The sequence below is a fragment of the Ailuropoda melanoleuca genome, chromosome 3 (assembly GCF_002007445.2).
Source record: "Ailuropoda melanoleuca isolate Jingjing chromosome 3, ASM200744v2, whole genome shotgun sequence".
Taxonomy (NCBI): Eukaryota; Metazoa; Chordata; class Mammalia; order Carnivora; family Ursidae; genus Ailuropoda; species Ailuropoda melanoleuca.
In genome coordinates, this window is record NC_048220.1 from 97,566,967 (window position 1) to 97,594,012 (window position 27,046).

The 27,046-nt window shown below is 50.4% G+C and overlaps 1 protein-coding gene across 5 annotated transcripts; it reads right to left on the reverse strand.

The window, feature by feature from the left end:
• Window positions 1-1,821: 1,821 nt before the first annotated feature.
• On the reverse strand, window positions 1,822-26,700 carry FABP6 (fatty acid binding protein 6). Of its 5 annotated transcripts, none has more exons than XM_034656780.1 (5): window positions 26,043-26,700; window positions 16,815-16,975; window positions 7,227-7,306; window positions 5,940-6,115; window positions 3,886-4,453 (listed from the first exon to the last, which is right to left on the reverse strand). In XM_034656780.1, the coding sequence occupies exons 3-5, from the start codon at window positions 7,291-7,293 to the stop codon at window positions 4,298-4,300; spliced, it is 399 nt and encodes a 132-aa protein (XP_034512671.1). In that variant the 5' UTR covers window positions 7,294-7,306; window positions 16,815-16,975; window positions 26,043-26,700; the 3' UTR covers window positions 3,886-4,297. The 5 variants fall into 5 exon arrangements, with proteins under 5 accessions (XP_034512673.1, XP_034512671.1, XP_034512672.1 ...); XM_034656781.1 differs by lacking the exon at window positions 26,043-26,700 and adding an exon at window positions 20,430-21,034; XM_034656782.1 differs by lacking the exons at window positions 16,815-16,975; window positions 26,043-26,700 and adding an exon at window positions 1,822-2,066 and having other exon boundaries at window positions 4,364-4,453; window positions 7,227-8,841.
• Window positions 26,701-27,046: the final 346 nt, after the last annotated feature.

Sequence of the window (27,046 nt, forward strand, 5' to 3'; positions counted from 1 at the left end):
CTCTGAGGTCCTGCTATTCTATGCGTCTGTGACTCTATAAAAATACTGGCTTAAGAATTTCTCCCCTGCTAACAATTTGAATTTGTCCTTGAATCAGTCCCCAAAGTAAAAACAGTCTCTCTCCTCTCCTCTCCCTCCTCCTCTTTCTCCCTCTCCACACCTCCCTCTCTCTCCTCCCCCTCTCCTCTTCCTTTCTCTTCTGTACTCTCTCCTCTCCCTTCCTCCTCCTCCCTCTTTCTCTCAATCTCTAAATTTTCAGCCTAATTATGGTTAACTCTCTGTTATTTAGAGACTTATTATCCAAGCTCATTATGAGTAATTATTTGGTCTGGAGGGGAAACAGCAACACTGCTAGTTTAATTTAATGCTTACCTAGTTCACTTAATTAGCAGTAAGTCTTGGCAAAACGATGGAATGCACGGGGTCCTGGCTTGGTGGGGGGTTGGGGGAGCCTGAGTGCTGTTCTTGGGAAGATAAACAAGTTTCAGGGCAGAATGTGGGAGGAGGCAGGACTGAGCTGCCAGTAACCTGGGCCATGCCACCTGTTCAGGCCGAGAATGGCCTGTGACAGTGAAAGGCTGTTCATTACATGGCCTGGAAGGGCCTTGGGTCAGAAGCACCTGCCAGCTGCCAGACCCTGTGCGAGGCACTGAGCAAACCTTATTTCTAATGCGCCATATCTGGGACGTGGGCATTCAAGGTAATTCAGATCATCAGCTCTCATAGTGAGGACATTCTCTTTTCAGTAGCCTTGCAGTAATTTTGATTTCCCCACGGACAACATGGCCCACTTGAGGCTGCTGTGTCTGTATCAAGGCCACAGGCTCAGGGCTTTGGGCAGGAAAGAGGATCTAGCTGCTTTTCACCTTTGGCTTTTTTGATAGTTTTCATCTGTTTATGAAATATAGGAGTGATGTAAAGTTTACATTGCAATAAAAATAAGTGAATTGTCATACAGAAAAATATGGGGTAAGAAGTCAAGGTGGAGTCCTTGCCAAGGAGGAAGGAGAATGGAAAAAGTACCGTCAGTGCTCAGGGTTAGGGATTATCTACCAGGGGGCTAGCCACCTCCCCCTCCACTAACATGCCCTGGACAGACACATAGTCAAGCAGCGATGACCCAAAGGCTGCTCCAGGCACCCAGCAGGAGGTCAGAATGACCTCCCGGACCACCTTCCCCAGCCAGCCGAAGCCCCTCACAGTTTCTCCCAGGCACCGCTGTCCAAACCAGGACATCGCAGCCCTTCTTGTCCCTCTTGTCCCTCTCATGGCCCCTTTCTCACTTCTCAGTCCCTCATTGATCCTCCTGGTCCCCTGTTGTACCACTAGGTAAACTGAGACCCAGAAGGATGCCTCCATAGTCAACAGCGGAGCCATGGCCATGCCAAAATACCTTTCTGGCCACGTCCTGGTGTGTTCCCCCTTCGTCTGCCAGCCTTGGAGCCCAGCAGCAGGGCCCCCTCCTGGAAGTGCCACTCCTCCTTCTACCCACCATCCGATACACCTGTCCTGTGGCCCATGAGAGAATCAGTGTGTTAAAGGAGCCCTGCGCCTCTACCCACAGAGAGGTGGGTGGCAAGGTGGGGCAAGGGTGCATGGAAGCATGCCCACCGTGCTTCTTGAACACCAGGGAGCCAGGATTATTGCAGTCCACATTCAAGCCTCCCTCTGCCATGTAGCAGAGCCCATGGGGTTTCAGGGCCAAGGTTTGGCCTGTGTAGCCATCCTCAGGCCTTTCCCACCCCTATCCAGCTGGAAACTGCCTCAANAATTTGGCAGAGAGAGAGAGAGAGAAAGGGAACACAAGCTGGGGGAGTTGGGAGCAGGAGAAGCAGGCTTCCAGCTGAGCAGGGAGCCCAATGCGGGGCTTGATCCCAGGACCCTGGGATCATGACCTGAGCCAAAGGCAGATGCTTAACAACTGAGCCATCCAGCCACCCCAGGAGCAAATAATGTTCTTATTCCAGCTTTCCTGGTGGCTTTGTGGCCCCCCGCGAGCCCTGCCTGCTTGCTCAGGCCAGCCTCTTGCTCACACGCTCATAGGTCACACCTCCGATGGTGGAGATCTGAAAGAAGCAGCCGGACAGAGGGAGTCAGGGCAGGGGCCCCTAAGTGAGACAGAGCACAGCTGGGGGAAGACAGGCCTCCAGTCCCAGCCCTGAGCAGATGTGAGCAGTTGCACCACTTCTCTGAGCCTCAGTTTCCCAATTTGTCACACGAGCCCCTGTGTAGACTCAGTGTGGCAAAAGTGCTAAACAGATGTTAGGGCTGATGTGGCTCTTTGTATTGTAGCCTTCTATCTGTCCAATGAAATTCACCTACTCCAGGCACTTCCCTTGCATTCTCCCGTTTAATTTTCCCAACAAAGCTGTAGGGGTGTACCCATTGCACAGATGAGAAAACTGAAGTCTAAAGGAGTCAAGTAACCCCTTTAAGATCGAGCGGCCACCCTCAACCTCTGCACCACACAGCATTTAGGGGACACCTGTGCTTGGGGATGGGAAGATTGAGTCTCTGCCCCGGGAGAAGGCAGGCGAGGGGATGCTGTTCAGCCAAGGCCCACTGTGTGCTGTGTCCTGGGCTCGAGGTCCTCAAGACCCACTATCATGGGGCGTGCAGGTGTCGTCAGTGCATCCTGATACCCAACATAGGAGGCAGTCTTCTCACAGGAAGTGGGTGGGTGGCAAATGGAGTTTTGTGTAAGCAGTTCTGTCAAGGGCGGCAGTGTGAAGGGATGTGTGATTTGCACCTGGGGCAAGATGGCGTGGAGGGGGAGCTATAAGCAGGGAGGAGGCTGACACTTGGTCTAGAACAATGATGAGAGCATGGCGACGGGTGCTGGTGGTGGCCTGGAGCGGGAGGAGAGATGCCCACCCAATGTGCTCCCTGTTGGTGGAGAAGGACAGAGGTGTCCAGGAGGATTCTGGGCCTCTGCGCATGGGTGATACGCAACCAAACCAGCTTCTCTCTGGCGCCTAATCCGTGACAACCCTGAACTCTGGGCGCTGCTCACACCACGCAGGCTCCATGGTCAGGAGCCTCTAGGAGTCAGTAAACAGGTTTGTTCAGTTTGGGAAGACCGATCCTCCTGTTGGGCGCAAACCCACTGCTTGTTCTCCCACCCTGGGTGCTCCTCACAGGCTGTGAGCTTTGCTTCTGGGAGTCATAACCCACTGGCTGACATTTAACGTAAAAATGTGTCCAAAGCTTTTATCAGATTTTCTAAGAGGGCAATTTCCATCCAGGAAAAAGTAGATAGTCACTTTTGTTCTTATATATATATATTTTAAAAAATACTGTGCATCTCTTTATTTTTATTTTTAGGTTTTGTTTGTTTGTTTGTTTGTTTAATTAAAGACCCGGTGGCCTGGGGAGAGCTGGCAGAGAACCCAGTCTAGAAGTCAGCCAGTGGGAGGGATCTGCCTCCACCACGAACTAGCTGTGTGGCTTTGGACAGTTTACTTGTTATCTCGGAGCCTCTATACCCTCTCTGTAAAATGGGAATAATGGGAGGTCACTGAGGCTCTTGAGCCTCTAGACTGGGTTTGAGATGAGGAAAACAAGAGGGAGCGAGAGAAAGAGAGGAGAAGGAGGGAGCAAGGAGGTGGCAAACCTTACCGTCCTCATCACTTCCCTTCCAGAAAGCCTTGGGGAGCGTAGCCTGGACCCCAGGGAGCTCTGGCCCAGGACATAGGCTCACAAGGGGAGAAGGAAGTGTGGAAGAGCCTACCTTTGCTTCGAACTTTACATCCATTTCTTTCACCCGGGGAAAATTCTGGAGCCCCAGGAGAAGAAACAGAAGGGAGGTGAAGGGAGAGCAGCACCTCCAGCCTCTGTTTATAGAGCACCAAGTGTGGGAGGGGTCCGTCCACAGACGTCTGCGTTAGCCCCGCCAGCATTTTTAAATAGGTTTAGCTCATTGCCAATGGTTAGTAGTCTGGAGGGTTCATGGAGAAGTGCGAAGTTCCAGCTTCTCTTGAAAAATGAAAGATCTAACAGGAAGGGCCTGAAGTCCCTTGGGGAAGTGGAGCAGCATGGTGGCTGCCCTGGCAGGGCCCACCTGGACTCCCCCCTTCATTTAAACTCTGGGGAGGGTCCCATGGGCTGAGTCACTGCCGAGTGTCCGTTTCCAGCCCTGTCAGTGAGGCTAGGTGCCCTCCAGCTAACCACTCAGCTCCCAGTGCCTCAGTCCCCTCGCCTGGAAGATGGAGATAAAAATCTCTACCTAGCAGGTTATCGTGAAGGTCGATGAAATGATGTACCCCTCAGCACAGAGCCTGGCACATGAGACGTGCCCCTAGAGCCAGGGCTGGAGGCAGAAAAGTGTTCTCATCATTGTCCCAGGAACCAGCAGGACACTCACCTCCACCAGCTTGTCACCCACGATCTCCGAGGTCTGGCGATAGTTGGGGAACTCCACCACTATCTTCCCACCCTCCATGAGCACAGTGGCCTGGGAGAGAAGCATAACATGGAACCTGAGCTGGCAGAGGCCCCCAAACGCAGGCCAGCCCCCGAGGCTGGAAGGGTGACCTGCAGCCCACCCAGCAGTCCCCTCAGCAGTCCCCCGTGGGATTTAATTTTCCTCGGAGATATAGGATGACGTATATATACCCACGGACACAGACAACGTGCACAAGTCCCTCAGCCTGGCTGTGCTTCAGCTTTCTCACTCTAGAATGGGGGTAGCAACTGTACCTCCTTCAGAGTTCTTACGGGGATGGAAGGATTTCATAGGACATATGGAGAGTGCCAAGAGCAGTGCCCAGCACGTGAGGAGCACTCCTTGTTAACCGTGGAGCTGGTATGATCCTCATTGTTAGGACGACGACGATGATGTCATCCAGGATGTGGATGGCAGCATTGTTTGTAATAGCAGACAACCTAAATAGCCAACCCGACCTCTCCACCGGTGCATAACCTCAATATCTGTCAACGAGGGAGTGTTAAACGACTGACGGCATTCCATACTATAAGAACCTGTGCAAGCATTAAAAAGAATAAGGCAGGGGCGCCTGGATGGCACAGCGGTTGAGCATCTGCCTTCGGCTCAGGGCATGATCCCGGCGTTATGGGATCGAGCCCCACATCAGGCTCCTCCACTATAAGCCCTTCTTCCTCTCCCACTCCCCCTGCTTGTGTTCCCTCTCTTGCTGGCTGTCTCTATCTCTGTTGAGTAAATAAATAAAATCTTTAAAAAAAAAAAAAAAGAATAAGGCAAATTGATACGTGCTGACGCAGAACATCATAAGAAATTGTGAAATTGTCAAAATCCACAAGTGACAGAAGAGGAACATCGGGAGCTCCGTTCTCTACCCTGGCAACCTAAGGAGCAGAGTACTCACCGTCATGGTTGGGGGCGAAAGAGGGGACCCAGAATGGGCGGAAGATCTGTGGGACCAGGCTGGGCAGGAGAGGACAGCCACCTTTTACTTCTTTCTTACGTAAGATTGCAGTTTCGAACCCAGGTTGAGTCCAGTTCTAGGGCTGTGCATGTCCAGGCTACACTGGAAAGCCGCCTGAGCAAATGGTTACGTTTTCTGAAGCCAGACTGCTTGGTGTGAGGGTCTGCCTGCGCTGTGTGACCGGCCAAGCTGCTGAACCCCATGGCTCAGCCTAAGTCCCTCATCTGTCAGATGGGAGAGTAATGGTAGCGACTTTCTAGGATTCACTGCATTAACGCATGTGACAGGTGTCTGGGATATATGAAGTGCTTGACAAGTGTTAACAATCTTTAACAGTTTCGTTACAGTGTTATTGACGGTAGCATTAAGAACCCACAGTGGTTAAATTGCCCAATAACTGAAGTGCTTAAGGCTGGAGGCTAGACTCGAGAACCGAGCCTCAGCTTGGGGTGCAGCCCCAGGGGACACCGCTTGAGACCAAGAAGTTAGCCAGAAGCTTGAGGAGGGAGGGAGGGGCGGCCAGTGGCCTCTCACCTTGAACTTCTTGCCCCCCATGGACTCCATGTCACACTCCTTGCCGATGGTGAACTTGTTGGTCACAGAGTGGCCCCCCGGGTAGTGCTGGGACCAGGTGAAGTTCTGCCCATCCTGTTGCACCTCTGTGACAGTCTTGAAGTTTCGGCCCTTTTCGACAGCATCGCTGGGGAGCCCTGGCCCAGGGAGGAGTAGAGCGGGCATGTAAGAGCTGCTTAAGGGCTCTGGGAGAAGGCTTTATGCCCTGGTGGCTGGCTAGTGCAATGGTTAAGGGCACAAATCCCAGTTCTACCATGAACCATGAACTTGAATGAGCCACTACCTCTCCGAGCCTCAGTGTTCCCATCAACAAAGTGGGGATAATAAGGCCCATTTCAAAAGGCTGTTGTGAGGATGAAAATTAAGTGATTGTGTCTTGTAAAACTCCTGGCATACAATTGACAATAAACACTAGCTGCTCTTTGCATGGCACTATAACACAAACGTAACAGACAGGGCTGTCTTCTGACACTCTCGCTTCACAGGTGAGGCAGTGAAGGCCCACAGCAGGAAAGGGGCTTCCCAGCATCTCCGTGGAGGCTAAGAGCAGCAGCAGGTCTACCACTGAGACCGGGGCCCTTCCAGTTCCACACGAGACTGTTGCAGGTGAAGCCACATCACTGTTCCTTCAGGGCCACTCCCAATAATTGACTCGGAAGGGCTCTTGTCCCCCCAAGGCCCCAAGGCACACGTGCCCTGCTCTCAGGGCCTCTCAGATCCCCTGGGGCTGTCCTCTGACTCTTGACAATGGCACTGCTTCTGACTTAGAGAGTGCCCCAAGATTTCCCACGGATTCCTCACAAGCAGCGCAGCAAATGGAGCGGTGAAGAGGAGCGGCATCTCCGATCTCGGCGCACAGCGCCTAGCGCAGTAAGAGACCCACATTTGTTGGATGGCCAAATGAATGAATGGCTTGTCAAACCTGGTCTCTACACTAACACCACTCACCATCTCATCATTGGGTCCTGGGTTCTAATAGATCTCTGCCACTCTAATTTTCAGTGTGACCTTGGGGACGTCATCTGAGGCACCCCATCGGGAACGTTGGGTTGGCCCTTGCCTGTAGCCAGTGTTCAGTATAGGTCTGAATCAATGAATAACCCAGTCAAGTCTGCACCTCACCAACTACTGGCTATGTGACCTTGGACTAGTAACTGAGCTTCCCTGGGTCTCAAGGAGTTTGGGTTGGTGGCCCCAAGCTAGCAGGGACAAGCTAGCCCAGGGAGGGGTCCTCATGTACTCACTCACCGAGACGCTTCATGAACTCATCATAATTCTTGTCACTTTCGAACTCGTACTTGCCGTTGAAGGCCATGCTGCTGAGAGAGCTGGAGGCCGGAGAGTAGGGGGATGAGGATTCTAGAAGGGTCGTGGTGCTGAGGGGCCCGGTGCCCCAGCTTATAAACTCTGCCACATGCTGGGGCCCAGCCCCTAAGTCACCCCACCTCTCCCTCCAGCCCTGAAGAGGAAGTGCTTGCTGTTTTATGATGTGGGCAGGACCTAGAGGAGCAGAGCCCTGAGGTTATTCACCCCGGGGGAGTGCTGGCTGCAAGCCCTTTGCCACTCTCAGCAAGGGCGATGGCAATGCCATAGCCTCCGAGGTCTCAGCCCCCTCTGCCCTTCCCCCTCCCTCCCTGCGTCCTTGCCCTGCCCTCTAGCCATGCTCTCATGCTCTCCTCATCCCTTATTTACTTGTTCACCCCCTCATTCATCAACCAAAGCGCATTGAGCACCTACTGCATGCAGGGCTGGCGCCGAGGCAACACGGATGAATGAGACATACACCCTCCCCCCCAAAGAGCTTCCAGTCTAGTCTGGAGACAAATCACAGGCCTGCAGTGAACTCCCTAGACAAATGCAGATGCGTGGCCTGGGGCACAGGGAAGGAGGAGGCCAGCGCATCTTTACACAGGAGACGGCATTTGATGCTGGAATGGAAGGAACCGTAGGACATGGATGTTTAGAGAACCAAAGGGTTGGAGAAGGCGGGGAATACAAGGAGACACTATTCTAGGATGAGCGGACAGTGTGATGAAAGGGGGAAGGACCATGATGAAAGGAAAAATGAGTTTGGCTGCAGCAAAGAGCTCTTGAAGGAGAAGAGACAAAGCGGGTGCGGATATGGCAGCCAGGTGAAGCAGCTGCCCAGGGCCCCGGGGAGCGGCTCGGAGCGGAAGCTGCCACTGTGCCCAGAACACCCACCACGAGCCAGGCTCAGGCCAGGAGCTCGATGAATTGTGTGTTGTTCGAAGCCCACAACTGGGAGGGCAGGGGTTCAGACCCTAGACTTCTAGCGCCTGTCCCGCCTGTCTTGTGGGACTGCTCCCGGAATCAGACTGACCATGCCTCCTCTGAGGACTCTCCTTCTTCTTATTATTAATTATGGAAATTTCTGCAAGTTGGTCTTCTTTTCCAGAATTAGCTCTTCGTGAATCCGCATCATTTCTTCTTTCTTTTTTTTCTTTTTGAATCCTCATCACTACTATCTAAAGCAGAACTCACCACAGACCTGGGACTGAGTGATTTCTGAGCAGGTGAAACCCCCTTTGCCCCATCTTGCCAGTGTTCAGTTTCCAGTCTTGGAACTCCTTACTCCTGCCAGGGGTCTTATTTTTTAAAAAACCATAAACACACACACATACACACACCCACATCCTCATCATCATTGTCATTATCACAGATTTTCTGATAAGTTATATATATTAACATTTCATAAGTCAGAGCAAGTAACCATCCTGTCACTGGCAGATATGGCCCTTGATAGTACTTTGTATCTATCCTTCTAAACTTAAAACATACACATATACTTCTTATATAAATGAGACTATATTGCTTGTAATTTCATTTTTTAAAATTTTATTTATTTTGAGAGAGGGAGTATGAGCAGGGGGCACGGGCATAGGGAGAGGGAGAAACAGACTCCCTGCTCAACAAGGAGCCCCATGGGGCTCGATCCCAGGACCCAGGATCATGGCCTAAGCTGAAGGCAGACACTTAACAGACTGAGCCACCCAGGCACCCCTGTAACCTCATTTTTATATAATGATACGGGTACATGTCTGTGTCATGACATAAAGGTAAATCATATTGCCTTTAATAGCTCCAGAATGTTCATATTCTACTGTCTGTATGTCATAATTTATATAACTATTACTGGATCTTCAGCTATTTCTAAACTTTTCCTATGACAACTCTGAGATAAACATTTTTTTTCAGTTTTATACCTTTATTTGACAATCAGCAATTAGTTCTTATCTACACTAACTGTCTGTAGATTTTCAAAAGCGGTGACCGGTACATAGGTAACCACCATACAGAGCTTGCTTGGGGAATCTTTGCCCTCGTGGTGTTTGGAACATTCCTTATTCCCTTGGCCCAGACAGCTTTGTTGAGCCTGGTGTGAATGGGCACATCTGGAGTTCTCATCTCCTTCATGGCAAATTTCCAGATCTCTTTGCAAGCCCTAGGGGCACGCTTCTCAAAACCCGCTCCACAGATGTGCTTGTGAATGTTGGCGGTGTGTTCTCTGGTCACTGCCTCGTTGATGGCAGAACGGCCCTTCTCGCCACCCTTCTTTGCGAGAGCCATCCTGCCAGGCCCTGGATGGAAAGTGGAGATAAACGTTCTCTTGCACACCTCAGTGTACATGTCAGATTATTTACCAAGGATGATTTTCTAGACATGAAACCCCTGGAACAAAGAGGTTTTGTATTCATGTTTATACCTGTTTCTCTACTGCCTGTCCGAAAGGGGCCTCTAAGAGCAGGTGAGGATTTCCCCTCTTTGATCCTAATGATGGCAGAACAGCAGCGATAATAGCTAACATTTATCAGGTGTCTGTTTGCGTTGGGCATGCTGCTGAGTGCGTTACACAGGTTATCTCATTTATTCTTCAAAACGACTCTGTGAAGTTGGAGTAATTTTCCCCATTTTGCCACGAAGGAAACAGGACTTCGGAGAAGTAACTGGCCCAAAGCTGCAGAGCCCCTGCGTGGAGCTCCTACTTACTACCACAATGGTCAACAGCATTTAAAGACATTTCCAAAAATCCTCCATACCGCATCACCCTAACTCAGTAAGTGGTTTTTTTTTCTACTTACTTCCTCCCTCTCTCGCTCTTCTGTCTCCTCTCTCATCCTTGTTTTCTTTCTCACTGACCCTAATTATGACAGATAAATAATAGCTATAATCACCGTGTAAATGCGATACTCCACTCTATTTTTCTTTGCTCAGCATTAGTTTGAAAATACAGTCCCACATTTCCATAAAGCCACATGTTTATTATTAGAAATGGATGCATAATATTTATTAATAATGTTGGACTTTGGGGGGGCCCAGCTTACCCCATTAAATGTGAGGCCACAGTGAGCTTCTTTATATGATTTTTTTAAGAAAGCATTTCCTTGAACTAAAACCGCAGGATGGGATCACAAAGTTATGGGATCTGAAACATTTTGTTTTTAAAGATTGACTGATTGATTGATTGATTGATTTCAGAGAGAGGGAGGGAGGGAGAAGGGTAGAGAAGAGGGAGAAGGAGAAAAGCAGACTCCCCGCTGAGCATGGGGCAGGGGCCAATCCCAGGACCTCAAGACCATGACCTGAGCCGAAATCAAGAGTCCGACGCTTAAACGACTGAGCCTCCCAGGCTCCCTGAGGTCATGTTCTCTTTCTTTACAGTGTGCTCTTCATCATACACTCCTGAGGGTGCAGGAAAGGAAGGCTTGTGAAAAATAGAAATTCCTGGCTCTGACCCCCAGAAGTTCTGGCTTGGTAGCTCTGCATGGGGCCCTGGAGTCTGCATTTGCTACGCTCCCAGTAGTTGTGCTGCAGTTACCCTGAGAAGCCCCAGGCCAGGGGACATGGAAAAGAGCCAGCAGGATGGACCAGACAGCTTCTCCGGGGCCGCACTTAACATCCTTTCCCATTGACTTCCTTCTGCTTGGTCAGAGCTGTTTTCTCCTCAATAGCTACTCATCCAAGGTCAGCATCAAAGGCAGGACAGGCGTGGTGGGGGCGTGGGACAGGACAGCATTGGCACCGGGACGCCTGATTCAGCGGCACTCCTCTCCCCTTCTACTGGAGTTTACGAGCGGATCTGACCCTCCATCCCTCCTCCTACCCATGCCCTGCCCCTCTCCCTCTTCAGCTGGGGTCCACCTATTTGTTCAGACTCTCACTGAGAACCTTCCAAGAGGGGTAAATGAACTCAAACTGCCTCCGTATCATCATGAGTTTTTATGGAGCAATTGAGCTAACAGAGCGACTCTACCCTAATGGAGATCAAGAAGAGTCCCAAGGCTAATGGCCCTGGGCCACCCCAACTTCCCACCTGGACTCTGGCTCCTGCCTCTAATTAGCCACCATTATTCTGAGAGTAACTAGCCTAGGGAGTGAGAAATGCAGGTGCTTTAGTCCGTGGCTGGAGGAGAAGTTCTCCTAACCTCCCCACCCCAGGACCTTCTAGCACCTTCCAGCACCTTGCATGGAGTAAGTGATTGATCAGGGTTACACATTCCTTAACCACATCTCCTTCCTCTTCTCTCCTCAGCTAAAAATCTGAAATGCTACTCAGGGTTGATCCTAGAGTGTCAAGGCTAAATGGGATCTCTGAGGGCAGTTTATTCCATGATGATTTTCCTAGCTCTGCTCTCAGGAGTCAGAGGCTAAGAAATTCAGCATTCCCTTGGAACACCCAGTCAGGACTTTGTTAACCCACAGTTTGAAGCAGAAGTGACAGACTCTGAGGCCAGGAGGCCAGGGTTTGAATCCCAGATCTGCCACTCACTGGCTGGGTGACCTTGGGCAAGTCATTTATCTTCCTGTGCTTCTCTTTTCTTATGAGTTAATTAAATAAGTTAATTTCTGGGTGCCTGGGTGGCTCAGTTAGTTAAGCATCTGCCTTCAGCTCAGGTCATGATTCCAGGGTCCGAGGATCTCATCCTGCATCGGGCTCCCTGCTCAGTGGGGAGTCTGCCTCTCTCTCTCTCCTTCTGCCCCTCCCCACTGCTTGTTCTCTCTCTCTCAAATAAATAAATAAGATCTTAAAAAAAAAAAAAAAGAGCTATTATTATCCCTATTTACAGAAAAGAAAGTCTAGGCTCAGAAAGGTTAGATGACTTGTCCAGGATCACACAGCTTGTTGTTGATGACGCTTGGATTTGAACTCAGTTCTCTCTGACCTGAAGGGTGCTTAACACCATTGTGGTTCCTGCCAGATCTCTGATGAAAGCAGAATGTCAGTCTCTGGTTCTAATGTCAGAGTCATGACCCATGTGTTCGTTCATTCATTCATTCAATATACATTTCCTGAGCACCTGGCTATGTGTTAGGGAGCAGCAATACACAGCAAGAGAAAACAGTCCCCACCCCCAATAAATGAAGCTCCAGCCTCACAGATTGTCCCCTTTGCCTCACTCCACCCCCTACTTTTAGCCTCACTTCCTTCCCTATCCAGCCCATCGATGCAACACTTCCTCCGCCAGGACCCTCCATGTTTCTTGGTTACTTTGGCTTCCTAGGCCCCATCCTTGAACCCCCCCCCCCCAAAATTGTCTTTCCATCTCCCATCTCCAGGACTGCTGACTACAACCAGAAGAAAAGGAGAAAGGGCAAAGGAGAGCGACACCACCACAAATTCATGGTCGTCCCTCAGCCGGGTTTTGAATACTCAGCAGTCCCCCCTCATCACTGGGTGGTTATCAACTCTTATCAAGTCTATTCTACATCATTCCCACCACCCGAATCCACCCCAGCTCCAGCCATCACTTCAGTGACCATATAATAATCCACAGTATGGATGTATCGCGACTTATTCTAGCAGCCCTTATTGTTGGACAATTAGGTTAGGTAGGAAAAAGTACATACATGAATGGGAAACACCATCATGTGGAGAAAACAAAAACAAAAGCATTATTCAAGACCACGAGTTAACATGAATAGTATTATTTGAGGCAGGTGGGATGGGGCTGGGGTTCTGGTAGATGTTCATGGGTCATGAGATTCATGGCAGAGTGAACTTCACAGAGGTCCGTGAACCCAGCCAGGAGGCAACATTTTGTACACATCTGTGAATGTTCTGGAGTGGGTCCATGGCTTTCATCAGCTGTTCCGAGGGGGCCTCCCCAAAAGTGAAAGGCCGCTAATCTGGTCTATACTTTGTAACATAAGCACTGATCAGAAAGGCCCAGAGAATTTATTAAAAAGATCAGTGAAGTAAAAATGTGAGTTTAAGTCCCACAGAGACCCAGGGTCAAATCCCTGCTCTTCAGTTTCATTGGTATACCTTTGAATAAGTTACTAAAAATTTTCGAGCCTTTAAAATAGGAATTTAGTGGCACCTGGGTGGCTCAGTGGGTAGAGCATGCAACTCTTGATCTTGGGATTGTAAATTCGAGCCCCACCACGGATATTGAGATTACGTAAAAAATAAACAAATAAAATCTTAAAAACAGACAAATAAACAAAACCAAGATGTTCATGTGTCATAGACCAGTGGGGGGGGGGGGCGCTCAGTCCCTTAAGCGGCTGGCTCTTGATTTCTGCTCAGGTCATGATCTCGAGGCCCTGCGAGCCACTACAACAGGCTCCACACTGAGCAGGGAGTCTGGGCGCAGTCTCTCTCTCCCTCTCCTTCTGCCCCTCCCTCTGCTCACTCTCACTCTCTCAAATAAATAAACCAGTACAGGGCAGTGACCTCAGAGACACTACTGGAGTTGAGATGGGAAGTCCTATGGCCTTCAGTCCGCAGGACAGCCTCCTCACTGGAGACAGTATTCTGCAGACAGAAAGACCCTTGTTTTCCGTTTCTGCTCTGTGTGTCTGACAGGAAACCATACATAATTGCTAATATTTGATCTTCTTGACGTTTAAAAACAACAATTTCATATGGTCCAATCTAATGTATGGATGCAGGGCCAACTTGGGGCACCCAAGGAGTGGGGATGGAGTTGGGTGTCGTGAGGAGCTAGGACCAGGAACTGGAAAGTGTCAGGAGCCAGTCCCTCTGACGTCATGTGCAGCTTCTCTCTCCCTCTGTGTGTCCACTTGATTCTCGCTTCCTGCTGTCCTCTCTCTCCTGCCCATGTGCCCCCAGACCCCCGGGGCCTTGGAAGCAACCAACCCAAGCTACGTCAGGAGACATAATCCGATGGGTCTATGGTGAGCCAGGTGTCTGCCCTGGTCCAATCATCTGTGGGCAGGGAGGCGGGCGGGGGGGTCTTTAGTGCAAGCAATGGAAATAGATGGGAGCGGAAAAGAAATTTATTGAAAGGTTATAGATTAGATCACAGAATTTTTAGGCTTGGAAAACAAGCCAGCACAGGAGAGGATAAGCAGCTAGAACCACAGCCTCAGTGACATCACAGCACTGGTTTTGTTGGGATCTGCTGGACTGGGCAGTTTGCACCCCTATCAACGGTGACGCAGCTCACTGGCATTGCAGCCATCATTCCCCTGGGCAGTGGGAGTGCCCCCCTAGATCCCCCCCCACACCAGAATGGATTCTCTCTCTCTCTAAAGACTTTATTCATTTATTTGACAGAGAGCACAAGTAGGCAGGTGGAGGGAGAGGGAGAAGCAGGCTCCCCACTGAGCAGAGAGCCAGATGAGAGGCTCGATCCCATAAGCCTAGGGTCAGGGCCTGAGCGGAAGGCAAATGCCTAACCAACTGAACCACCCAGGTGCCACTGGAATGGATTCTCTTGTCCCTGCTTCTTTGCCTCACCACCTGCAGAGGAAATATCCCAGTAGGTGTGTCTGATTGGTTGAGCTGAAATCATGAGCAGGCACCTCATTGCCACTGGGTGATGAGAACTTGAGTATCTGGCCTTTGCAGCTTCCTACTGGGAAGTGGACCCCATCTTCCACCAGAACCCATGCACTGGAGAGTTCTCTGAACAGAAATGAGGGTGCAGACTCTCCGCCCCACCTATGGGCCCACTGCTCAGGTGGAGACAGACAGTTTTCGAAGAAGGGACTGTGGGACGGCCAGATGCCCAGAAAGTGTCCACAACAGTGACCTCTCCCCCAAGATCCTGCCCAGTTCATGTGCTGTGTCCTCCAAGAAGCCTTTTTCTCCTCCCAGCGAGGTCTACCCTGGTCAGGCTTGCTTCTGCTTAGAACCTACCTGCATTGGAGGGCACAGGATTAAATTGTTACTGTTGCTTTTCTATCCGAGACTGAACCAGCTGGAGGGCAGGAAGTTTGCCTTATGCTTCTCTGTGACCTGTACAACAGCTGACCCAGGGCACAGCTGTAGCAGGGACTTAACCAGTACCTATTGGTTGACTCAGGCATTAATCAGGGCTCCTGCAGATACAAGTAACAGACAATGATTCTTACGAACAAAAAAAAATTGCTGGGGAAGGTATGGGTAGCTCACAGAAAGGATGGAAAAGCTAAACCACCAGATCTCAAGATGGCACATAGCACCAGGGAGCAAGAAGGTAAGATGAGTGAATCACCTTCAAGCGTCCTCCATCCTTACAGCACTCCACTTAAGACTCAAATGCCCAGCTTGGCCAACTGTCGGCTCTATCACTTGGGCAGATGACTAAATTTCTGTGCTTGGACTTCCACATTGGCAGAATGGGGCTAATGATCAAATCCACCTCCTTGGAGGACTGGATAACTCCATCCATGAAGACCCTCAGAAAGGGGCCGGCACCTGCTCTTACAGAGAAAGGGGAATGCATGTTCTTACAAGAAGTACAAGACCTCTCTCTGATTCCTTAGCTCCCTAGGACGGGTAAGGAAGATTGCTCACCCCCACATCTACCGGTCTAATCCTGATGGGGGCCACAGCCAGGAAGGAGGAGGAGGAGGAGGAAGTGTAGGAGCCAGCAACATCCAAGCAACCTCACCTCCACACTTACAACCAGAGCAGCCCATGACCCTCAAAAAATATTGCTTCAGGCCAAAGTCAGGCACCAAAAGGTCTTCATCCAGTTCCCTGCGCCATTATTCATCTCCCCCTCTCCTGCCTCTGGCTAACTGTGATTAATTCCTGTGGCAGTCGCAGGAATCACTCCTAATGAATTTCTAATGAACTCATTTGGTGTTAATGTGGTGTGTAATTCCGCAGGACACTGGTTATCATTTAGCCTTATTAAGTCTCTGGTTATTGAGACTACTATTGCTCTAAGCTCATAAGCAGGAGAAAAGTAATTATCCAGAGCAGGCAGTTAAATTATGGAAAAGACTGGACATTCAGAGAAGGCCGGCCAGTGGCTACTCCTATTTTTTTTCCTCCTTGGGGTGTACTGCTCTGCACTCGGGAACCGGCTGTGCACGTCTCTGGGCTGAGGAAAGAGCGCCCTCCCTGACTTTAATTCCGTAACGTCAGAGCGGGGCAGGCAGCAGCCTGCGTGGTGGGATTTTTAAGGCCCATCCAAAGGTGGCCCTGCCCCCACCCCAAAAGGTCTACTGCTTGGGTCTGAATTTGCATCACAGGGGTGGATTCTTTTGCCTTGGAGGCACCAGTGCATGTTGGGAGGTGACCTAGGCCACACCTCAGAGTTCACAAAGAGTGACAGATAGGCTATCTTATCTGAACATCATGGCATCCCAGTTCTTGTCATCAAACTCCTTTGACAGATAAGAAGATTGAGTTCACCGAGGTGAAGCCACTTGCCCAAGGTTACTGGGTGCCAGAATGGCAACAGAACCCTCATCTCCAGATCCGGCCCCCCCAGCCGTGAGCTCTCTCTCCAGCTCACCTCTCATTAACCATCTGGTGCACACTTCTAATGCATGCATGACTCACATTTCCCCCCTAGAGCAGATGTCCCTTGCGGTTGGAGCTGTGTCTATGACCCTTTTACCTGTTTGACTGACCTTAGTCCAGAGCATGGGCTGCCAGGCCCCCTTGGTAAGGGCAGGGCGGGACCCCCTGAAGACTCCTGGAGTATTTTCTCATGCACAAGCTCATTCAGTTCTCTTCCCGCCTCTCCCTGAAATGCTCTCCCAGTTTCTCACAGTCAGCTTCATGGTTTTAGCTAAAATGTAGATAAAACTTTTTTTAAGTAAGATTTTATTTTATTTTTTTATTATTATGTAAAGTTTGAAATCATTTTCTCCTAGAGATAAAAGTAACCCATGCTATTTACATAAAATTCAGGAAAATGCAGAAATTCTATAAAGAACATAAGGATCATCTATAAGCCTATCACTCAGATGTAACTATTGTGTAACAGTTGGTATAAATATCCTTTCAGCCCTTGTGATAGGCACACATAAACACACATACGAACATTCTATTCATAATGGGATTAATTTGTATATACTAGATGTATATGTATTATTTGGGAAATTGCTTTTTTTTTTTTAAGATTTTATTTTTAGGGCATCTGGGTGGCTCAGTCAGTTAAGCGTCTGTCTTCGGCTCAGGTCATGATCCCAAGTCCTGGGATCGAGTCCCACATCCCTGCTGATCAGGGAGGCTGTTTCTCCCTCTGCCTGCCCCTTCCCCTGCTTGTGCTTGTTCTCTCTCTCTCTGCCAAATAAATAAATAAAATCTTAAAAAACAAAACAAAACAAAAAAAACTTGAAAATGTGAAAGTGACTTTAAAAAAAAAAAAGATTTTATTTTTAAATCATCTCTACCCCCAATGTGGGACCTGAACTCACCAACCCCAAGCTCAAGAGTCACACGCTCCACTGACTGAGCCAGCCAGACGCCCCTGGAAATTGCTTTTTATTAGACTTAGGAACATGAAATTTCTGAAAGATGAATTTACATTGTCAAAGAATAAAAGCTAACTTCAGAATATTCTCAGTAACTGCTCTGGGTTATGAGGAGATACAAAAGAAGGGGCATTCAGAGAATAAAAGCCAAATCACCTCTTTCACAAGCCAGAAAGGAAATGTACTTACTGCTACCTTGTCTCCCACAACATCTCTTTCATCACTGTGCGTATCAATGGCATGCGGAGAGCAAAGGGTGGAAGGTCTGAGTGCAAAGTCACACGGGCACCAGGGGTCAGGATGAGTGATGGGCCATGGGAGTTTAAAGGTAAGCCCAACCCCCCAGCCTCATTTTCTGTGGTGCCCTCACTCTCAGCTGCAAACTCATGATTGCTGGAGCCGCCCACACTCTCTCTTCTGTGTTGCACCACCTTGCCTTTGTACATACTTTTCTCTCTCTCTACAAGGCCCAGTGGCATAAATGGTGAGAACTCACTTTTGTGCAATAATTCGATCGTTTGCCTAGGAAGTAAACAAAGAGAGCTCCTTGGAGGGCCAAGTAGGTTTGGTGTCAATATGGAAGGAAGTGCTGGGTGGTGGGGGAAAGGTGTTCTTTCCCTTTGAGGGGGAAACAGACTCATCCTGGCCTTCCTTGGTACTGTGTTTAGTTCAGCCTCCGTGACCAGGGAGTGACCATACACACCCAAGCCACCCTGGAATTGACCTCCTTCTTCCTGGGCTGTGTTCTGGTCTGCAAGTCCCTCTTTCTTAAATCTTTCCAGAACTTTCTGTCAGTTCTGGGTGAGGTGCTGTTGGCCTCTGCCCGTGGTTTCTCACCTCACTCAGCCAAGCAGGCCCTTGGAGCTATGGATATGTTCATCATGGCTGTTCAGACGTGGGAAGGAATGAGTAAATTCATGTTGATATCAACGTGATCAGTATGTGTGTCTCTGTGCCTCTCCGTACAAAAATGCTTATTGCCCAGGGGCATGTATGTCTGCAACACTGTAAGAAGAATTGCATGCATGTTTGAGGAAGTGTATATATATATATATATATATATATATACACACACACACACATCTGTATCCCTATATCTCTGTGTAGGAGAACGTGTGCTTTCCCTGTGTATAAGGTGAGTATACATGTGGAGTGTTATGTACTTGTGTATACATATGAAGCAGAGGGCACATGTGCTCATCTGTGGTTTTCTGTGAATGGCTCTGGATCTGTTTGTATACAGGCATGTGGGAGTGTTTGTTTACTGAAGGGAAGGGAGATATTAATTGGATGCCTAGCCTACAAATAAAAACAAATAAACAAAGCAAGTAAAAATCCTCAAACTATAAATAAAGTTATTATCTTACGTAACTGGAGTTCCAGAGACAAGGAGGAAAGGACTCTCAAGTTGACTGATTGCGTTGGTCAAAACATCTTTAAGAACCTATTCTTTGCACCACTCCACGATGTTTGATGCTGTATCCGTCTGGTCACAAAGTGACTGCAGCATTTCCAAATCCCACACTCAGACACAAAGAAACCAGTAACAGATAAATGCATCTTTGCTTTTGGGGTGACTTTCCTAAGGAGGAGGAAGCTTTCCCAGAAACCCCAATCCTACTTCCCCCCCATTTCTCATTGGTTGGCTAGAACTTGGTCACATGGTCTAAACTAAACCTCTCTGTTAAGAGGACCTAGACCACCAAGTTCTATTTAAACCAGTCAGGACCCTGCCTCCTGGAACTGAGGATGGAATTAGCTTTTTAAAGCACAAGTCTGGGGCACCTGGGTGACTCAGTCAGTTAAGCATTTGCCTTTGTCTCAGGTCATGATCTCAGGGTCCTGGGACCCAGACCCACTTAGAGCTCCCTGCTCAGCGGAAGTCTGCTTCTCCCTCTCCCTCTGCCTCTCCCCTTCCCCCCCACCCCGGTTGTGCTTTCTCTCTCTCTCAAATAAATAAATAAAATCTTAAAAAAAAAAAAAAAAAGCACAGGGTTGCTTAGAGGAATGTCAGTCATTTAACGGAGTTCTGTCGGGACAACTAATGGGTGGGGTGCCTGGAGCTCAGTTGGTAGGGCTTGGGACTCTTTATCTCTGGGTAGTGAGTTTGAGTCCCACACTGGGTGTGGAGATTACTTTAAAAAATAAAAAACAGGTGTGCCTGGGTGGCTCAGTCAGTTAAGTGTTCTGCCTTTGGCTCAGGTCATGATCGTCCTGGGATCGAGCCTAGCACCAGGCTTCCCCCTCAGCAGGGAGTCTGCTTCTCTCTCTGCCCTCCCCCTGCTCGTGCTCTCTCTCAAATAAATAAATCTTTTAAAAAATAAAATAAAAAGCAATGTAAAAAAGACAAATGGGAATGGAAGTTGGGTAGACAGTCAATAGTGTCTAGTACAAAGGTGCGTGTGTGTGCAAGCATGTCTGTAAGTGTACGTGAGTTCATGTGCATGAGCATAGGTGACCATATAATATGTATGGGTGTTTCAATTACCTCGTTGCATAACAAACCATTCCAAAACAGAGGGGCTTAAAACAACAAAACTGTGGGAATTCAGAGTGCCTGGGTAGGTGAAACCTGACTTGTAGCTGCCTCCCGGAATGAGACTAACTGAAAAGCCGAGGAGGAGCGCCCTGAACGCTGGGCCTCCTTTGAAGTTTCTTGGCTGAAAGCGCCAGAGTTTTACCGTGGCTCCAGGTTCTTGTCTGGGGAGTAAATACAAGCACCTGGAGGGGCCCGTACCTTGCACGTGGTGTATTGATTACACTCACAATAAAAGCGGAGACAGCTTCGCTCGAGGCCTTTCGCCATTAGAACATCTGGTCCTCAGCCCCTCTCCTTTCTCCTACTTTGGTGTCTGGAGTCATCTTTTCGTTCACCACCTCAGGGTTTGCTGGCCAAACCCGACGCAAAACTCGATCAGTTCCCATGAGTCTGCAGGTCAGGAATTTGGGGCAGGGTGTGCCTGGCTGGTCGTCTTCACATGGCACCATCTCTGGTGACTCACAAAGCTGTATTCCGCTAGTCGCTAGGCTGAGCTGGAAGGCGGAGGCTTCCCTCCCACATTTGACATAGCGCTTCGCTGCATGGCTCCTCTCTCCTCACACGACGGCGAGCTTGGGCTTCCTCACCGCATGGTGGCCTCAGGAAGGCTGAACTGTTTACAGGGCAGCTGACTTCCAACGAGGAGGAAGCAAAGGCTGCCCAGTCCTCTCAAAGTCTGGATTTAGAAATCTCAGAATGTTACTTCTGCCACAAATATCCAAGAGCAGGGAAATAGAATTTACCGTTTGATAGGTGGAAAAGCACGCCCAGGCAGAGAACAAAGGAACGCACGGCGGCCATCTTTGGAAACGATCTGCAGCGGGAGTATGTATCGAGCACGAAGGTGGGTGTATCTGAGTGTGCGCGTTTTTGTTTGCGGGCATTAAGGAGTGTGGGTGTGTGGCAGTGTGCGTGCGTCAGTTAACACCTGCGTGCCTGTTTATGTGCATATATGTGCCCGCAGGCGGGAATGTGCGGAGGAATGTGATGCATACCTAAGGCGAGGTGTACGTGAGTACAGACGCGCGTGTCCACTGAGCTAGCGGCTTGGGTATGTGTGCGCGCACGGCAGGGGAAGCTGACGGAGTCCACCTGCCCTGGCTGTGGCCGTCCTGGGTGGACACGCTGAGCCTGCAAATCCTGGCCAAAGTAACAATCTAATCATTACTAGGATTTTATCCTTGACTAGAAGGCTGTGGGTCCCAAACCAGGCAAAAGACTCAGCCTTCACCATAACCCCACTAAAGCCACACCGCTAGCAGTGGACGAGGAAACCCTCTACATTTTTTTTTTTTTTTGATTCCCTGAAATCCGGAGGTTTTCTACCTGCAGAACCACTGGCTCCAGGATCCCCTATCCCAGCCCTGCTTTTGGGATTGTAAACCTCAGGACGGGATTTCAGAGACAGTGGGAAGCCCAAGCTCAAGGCTGCTCGTTGAACCCTTGGCTTCTCTTTCACAGCACATTTTCCCGTGAAGAAAATATGACCGTGGGGCAGCGAGCAGGGAGGAAGAGACGGATTGAGCGCTACCTTGTGCCATCCCACAGCGAGCTCTGAAGCAAGGACTCCATAGGTCTTTTAACAGGTAAGGGAAAGGATGCTCTGAGACGTCCCAAAGTCACACCTTATAGAGAGCAAAGGCGAGTGAAGAGGGGGATGGAGGGGAGAGAATGTATGGCATTTTTCTTTGGCCACCAATTCCCTTTCATTAAGGAGACTTAAAAATCGCTGCACCTGGCTGTTTCAGTCAGTAAAGCATATGACTCTTGATCTCAGGGTCGTGAGTTCAAGACCCATGTTGGGTGTGCAGTCTACTTAAAATAAATGATTAAATAAAAATAACTAATTTTAGGGGTAGGTAATATATTTCTATGTTTCAATATACAAGAGTAAGAAAGGGGGCTACAAAGAAAATCCCCCCTTCACACCCCTGGCTCCTCTGCCATTCTGATCCCCATTACCCTGCCCAAGCAACAGAACAATCAGTTTCTTATGTATCCTTCAGAGAGATATGATGCATATATACACAAATACATATACATGTATATGTGTTTATGTATTACCCCCCACCTGTCACACTTTGATTTTTAAATTTAGTCTGGCTTGAAGAATGTTCTGTGTTGGTGCCAAAGAGGTCCTCATGCTTTATTCCAGCGGCCTGGTCTTTCATTCTGGGGCTCCATCATATTGTATTTGATCAGTCACCTATTGAAGGAATGTTTAGGTTACCTCCAACCTTTTGGTATAACAAAGTAGCAGTGGAAAATCTGCATTATTCTGTTTCACATCTGTAAGATTGAATCTGTAGGATCAAGTCCCCTGAAGTAGAACAGCTGGGTCAGAGGATGTGCTAGAAGCTGGCAGATGTTTGAGAGCACCTCCCCTGCTCCCCTAACCCCCAGCTCCATCGCTCTGCTGGGCTGAAGGGAGGTCAGGTGTAGCCAGGCCAGGAGGGAGGGTGGAGCCATCCCCAGGGAAGCCCGTGGTGGGGAGGAGACAGGCAGGCACTTGCAGAAGGTCCTAGAACATCAGCTGGTGGCACAGACCTCTCCCTAAGATAAGGCAGCACCCTCTGTGCCCAGTGGCCTCTGTCCACCTGTGCAGGAAGAGCTGGGGCCTGAGAGTCAGGAGAAGGGGATTCTGGGTCCCGGGCTCCCACCTCAGCTTGACAAGGGGTTGTGGGCAAGCTCCTTTCACAATGGTAATAGCCACCTCCAGGCAGAGCACTGAGCGGGCAATCTGAGCTCTGCAGCCTGAGTTCAGAGAGGTTAGGGAACCTGCGCAAGGTGGTCCAGCCCTTACATCACAGAGTCAGGATTTGATCCCAGACTTAACACTGTGTTTCAGGGCCTGGGCTTCCATCTCAGAAGTCACGTGGCCTTTGTGCAGTGAGGGGCTTAAGAGGAACTGGTTGGGGTAGAGCAGGTGGGCACGTGGCCCCACTCCACGGAGAAGACTGTCAAGTTCCACTTCTTGCAGGTCGCCTGACTCCTCAGCAGTCCTCCCTATTTTTCTCACTGGGTTTGCGGTTCAGTCTAGGCTGTGAGCATGCTAGTGTCTGGCACGAGGGCTTACCACAGAACAGGGGACGCAGTGGGTTTGCTGACGGAGATGAGGGAGAGGAGCTTAGGTGAAGGATGGGGAGAAGCTGGGTAGGGACAGAGCCAGAAGCTGCAGCAGGTAGGACACAGGCTAAGGCCGCAAACCACCTCGGCCCTCCTGCCCCAAGCGTCTGGCTGCCACATGCCATGACCTGGAGCGCCCTCTGGCGGCACACTCTGCAGCCTGGCCTGAGAAGCCACCCGTGGGTCTGGGGGGGTCTGGGCCCAGGGAAGAGGGGCTGCCCCCTTCGGACCACTATCATCTCTGGGGGGCTGGCTGGCCTGCCACTACACCTAGGAGTGTCCTTTCTCAGAGGAAGTTCAGCCTAATCATAGTAACAATGAGGCTGTCACAAAAAGAATCACAAAGGGACCATTGGAAGGAGGAAAAGGACTCTTGAAGCCCTGATTGGTCCATCACAGTCACAGGAAAGGTGTAACAAATCTTGCAGGTGTCCTCTCCCCATGCGGTCTCTGCACCGTCACAGAGCTGCCTGGGTGAGCATCTGTGGCCCCATCACCAGGGGCTGGACCAGCCTCAGCCTGTGAGCCCTGCTGAGCCAGAAGACAAAGCCTGCAATGAGACACAGAGCCACAGTGTAGAAAGGGGCTCCTGAGACCATCTTCTCACTTATTCACTTGTCTGTTCAATAGATCTTCTTGATCCCCTATGATGTGCAGACACGCGGGCCCTGGGGATGTGGAAGCTAATAGCAGGCAAGGTCCCTGGCTTCTGGGAATTGAGAGTCCCGGCTGGGAGAGGCAAACAACAAAGGGACAAGGTCAAAAGTGCGGTGGACACTATACAACAGGGTGACGTGCCAGCATCTAAGGAGGTCATTTTCCCACTGGTGGGCAGGGAAGGCCTGGTAAGGACACTCGGTGGAGACGCTTTAATGCTTCAGACACAGGACTGTGGATAGCGGGCAGAGGAACTTCAGGCAAAAGCTCAGCTGTACAAGAGCTGGGGTGGGGGTGGGGGCCAGCTCAGCATATGGCAGGAATAGGAGGACAGGGTGGGGTGAAAAAAAGAGCCAGGAGAGCTGGGGTCAGAGAGAGGGCAGGAACTACACATGCTCCAAGGCTGTGCCAGAGGTCTGACTTGATTCCGAGGGCTGGGGTGGTCCTTGGAGGGCTTTGAGCCTGAGGACGCCATGATCCGATTTGTATTTTTAGTAGGCCATGACTTTTGCTTTGTGGAGGATAAAGAATAGAAGGAATGAGGGTGAAAGCAAGGAGGTGAGTCCAGGTCTCGAGGTACAGAGGTGGGTGCTGCAACAGGGTGGGGAGGAGTCATGCTCTGATGAATCTTAGAGGCGCAGCGGCTGGTGAACAGGACCCGCTGCAGGATCGTCCAGGAGGGTCCGGGAGAGCTGAGAACAGGCTGGGTGCCTTCCCTCCCACTCCATGCCCCTTCCAGCCTGCGTCTGGGGCCTACTGAGTCTGCTCCCTCAGCTCACTTCCAGGAGGGGCAAAGGAACTTAGACTCCAGTGCCAGAGGCCCCCAGGGCTGTATGGTGGGGGGCTGCATTCCGAGACTAAGGACCTGGGGACCAGAGGTGCTCTCAGCCTTCTAGAGCTCTCTCTCTCCCTCTGCAGTCTCTCTCATTCTCCTCTGTGGGTCCTTCTCTCTGCACCCTCCTTCCTCTCTCTCTCTCTCCCCCCTCTCCAGCTCTCCCCCCCGCGTGCGCACACGCACACACACGAGTTTACTGCAGCCTTATCAGAAGGAAGCCTCCAGCAGAAACAAGGGGTCTCCAGGGACAGAGCAAGAGGCGCTGACTGTGGATTTTCCAAGGAGGGGGAGGCAGCCTTTGCTGGCTTCCACATTCCATCCTCCTGCTCCTGCTGCCTCCACAATACCCTCCTGGTTCTTGCAGCCAGAGCTGCAGTTCCCAGCTAGAAGCAGTTTTGACTCTGGCCGTTTGGCAGTGTCAGAAAGCGTTTCTGGTTAACTGGGGAGGGGGTGAGACTGGCACCTGGGGGTGGAGGCCAGGGTTGCTGCTAAACCTCCCACAAGGCACACGCCAGCCCCCATTTCAGAGAACGATCTGGCCCCAGATGTCAACAGAGGTGAAAGAACCTTCCCTGGGCTCGCCACCATCAAAAATGGAAGAGACTGTCCTCTTCCCCGAGGCCCTACTGTCATCTCGCCGCCATGAATCAGGGGGTGGCCATGTGGCCACACAGAGGCTGTGTTCTCTCCCTTACTCCTCAGCCACACTGTGAGGTAAGTGGAAGTACTTGCCCAAGGTCACACAGTCAGCGAGAGGCCCAGGGGGTCGTCAGACTCCAAAGGCTGCCCCCTCTCTAGTGAACGGAAGGGATTTCACAGGATGTGTCACTGTTACCAGCAATGCGACACTTTGTTTCAAGTGAAGTCTTACTGGGAAGTCCAGTGTGTGAGAGATAAAGTAGGACTGCCTACTTTAACCCTGGGAGATTCTAAAAGCACCCCCCCGCCCCGTTTCCATCCTCCACCTTGAGCCTCCAAGGCCATCTCGGGACCCTGGGCCGCCGTGGAGCTGCAAAGAGGACACACCATTCCCGGGGGCTACTGGTGGGGCGGCCTGTAGCGCAGGGGTGGCAAACAGGGGGCTTGAGTGTAAGCACGCACTGCTTGTCAGACGAGGTGCCGTGACGAACTAATGAGCAGAAGGGGGTGCGGGGTAAGCTGCAAATGCCGAGGATCTGCCTTCCGTGTTCTAAGAGATGGGAAATAGGAAATTGAATCTTACTCAGAGGTATCTTGTCCATGTCCACTCCTTGCAACTCAGCAGTGACTCCAAAACCGAGCTTTCCCCCCAGCGTTGAAAACATCCGCCCAAGACTGGAGGCTCATCTACACGGCATCCCGGAGAGCCTCCAGCAGGCCTTGGTTAGGAAGCTCCGCCTCTTTTCCAGAGCCCAGGAAGGTTTGCTTTTTTGGGTGCTTCTACATTTGTCTTAAGATAATATTGACCTAGAGTCCTATGTTTGGGCAGAGAGGGGCTGTCGCTGAGTGTTTTTTTGGTTTTTTTGGGGGGGTGGTTACTGTCTTTACTAACCCTTTGGTTGGGAGGGTTTGGAGCTAGAACTGGCAGGAGGAGCCAGACTGGGGACGCTCCTCCCCCACCTCCCACACCAGAGTGAGATCCTTCCCCCTGAGGCCCTCGGCTTCTTCCCACCCTTTGTCAAGCCGTGTGGCATCTCTGGAGGTCTGGCCAGGAGGACCAGAGGAGACCTTGTAATGCAGGACAGCAGGCACTGTCTGTTCTCTCTGCAGGGGGTTCCCCAGCTGCCCTGGAGCCTGGGAATCTTCCAGCCAGGATGAATCATCCTGGCTCTCTGCCTTCACCCCCTCCATCGCTCTGCCTGGACCCAGCTACAGAGCGAGGCCACTAATGCCAACAGTGCTGTTCCCCCTCGTCTGTGGCTGGAGAGGCCAGGAGACGCAGGCTGCAGGCCTCTCTGGGGCACGTACCACAAAGGGGAGAACAGCCCAGGGAAGGGCTAGCAGCAGCTGACCTCCAGGAAGGAGAGGCAGGGAGACACCTCATGCATACCCTTTTGTACCTCTTGAGTTGTGTACTATAGTGGACCTATTTTCAAGAAAAAAATTAACAAGGAAAGCATCAAGGGGTGCGTGGTTGGTTCAGTTGGTAGAGCATGCGACTTGATCTTGGGGTCATGAGTTCGAGCTCCATGTTGGGCACAGAGTTTACTTAAAAAAAAAAAACAACTGGTAAATCAAAACAAACAA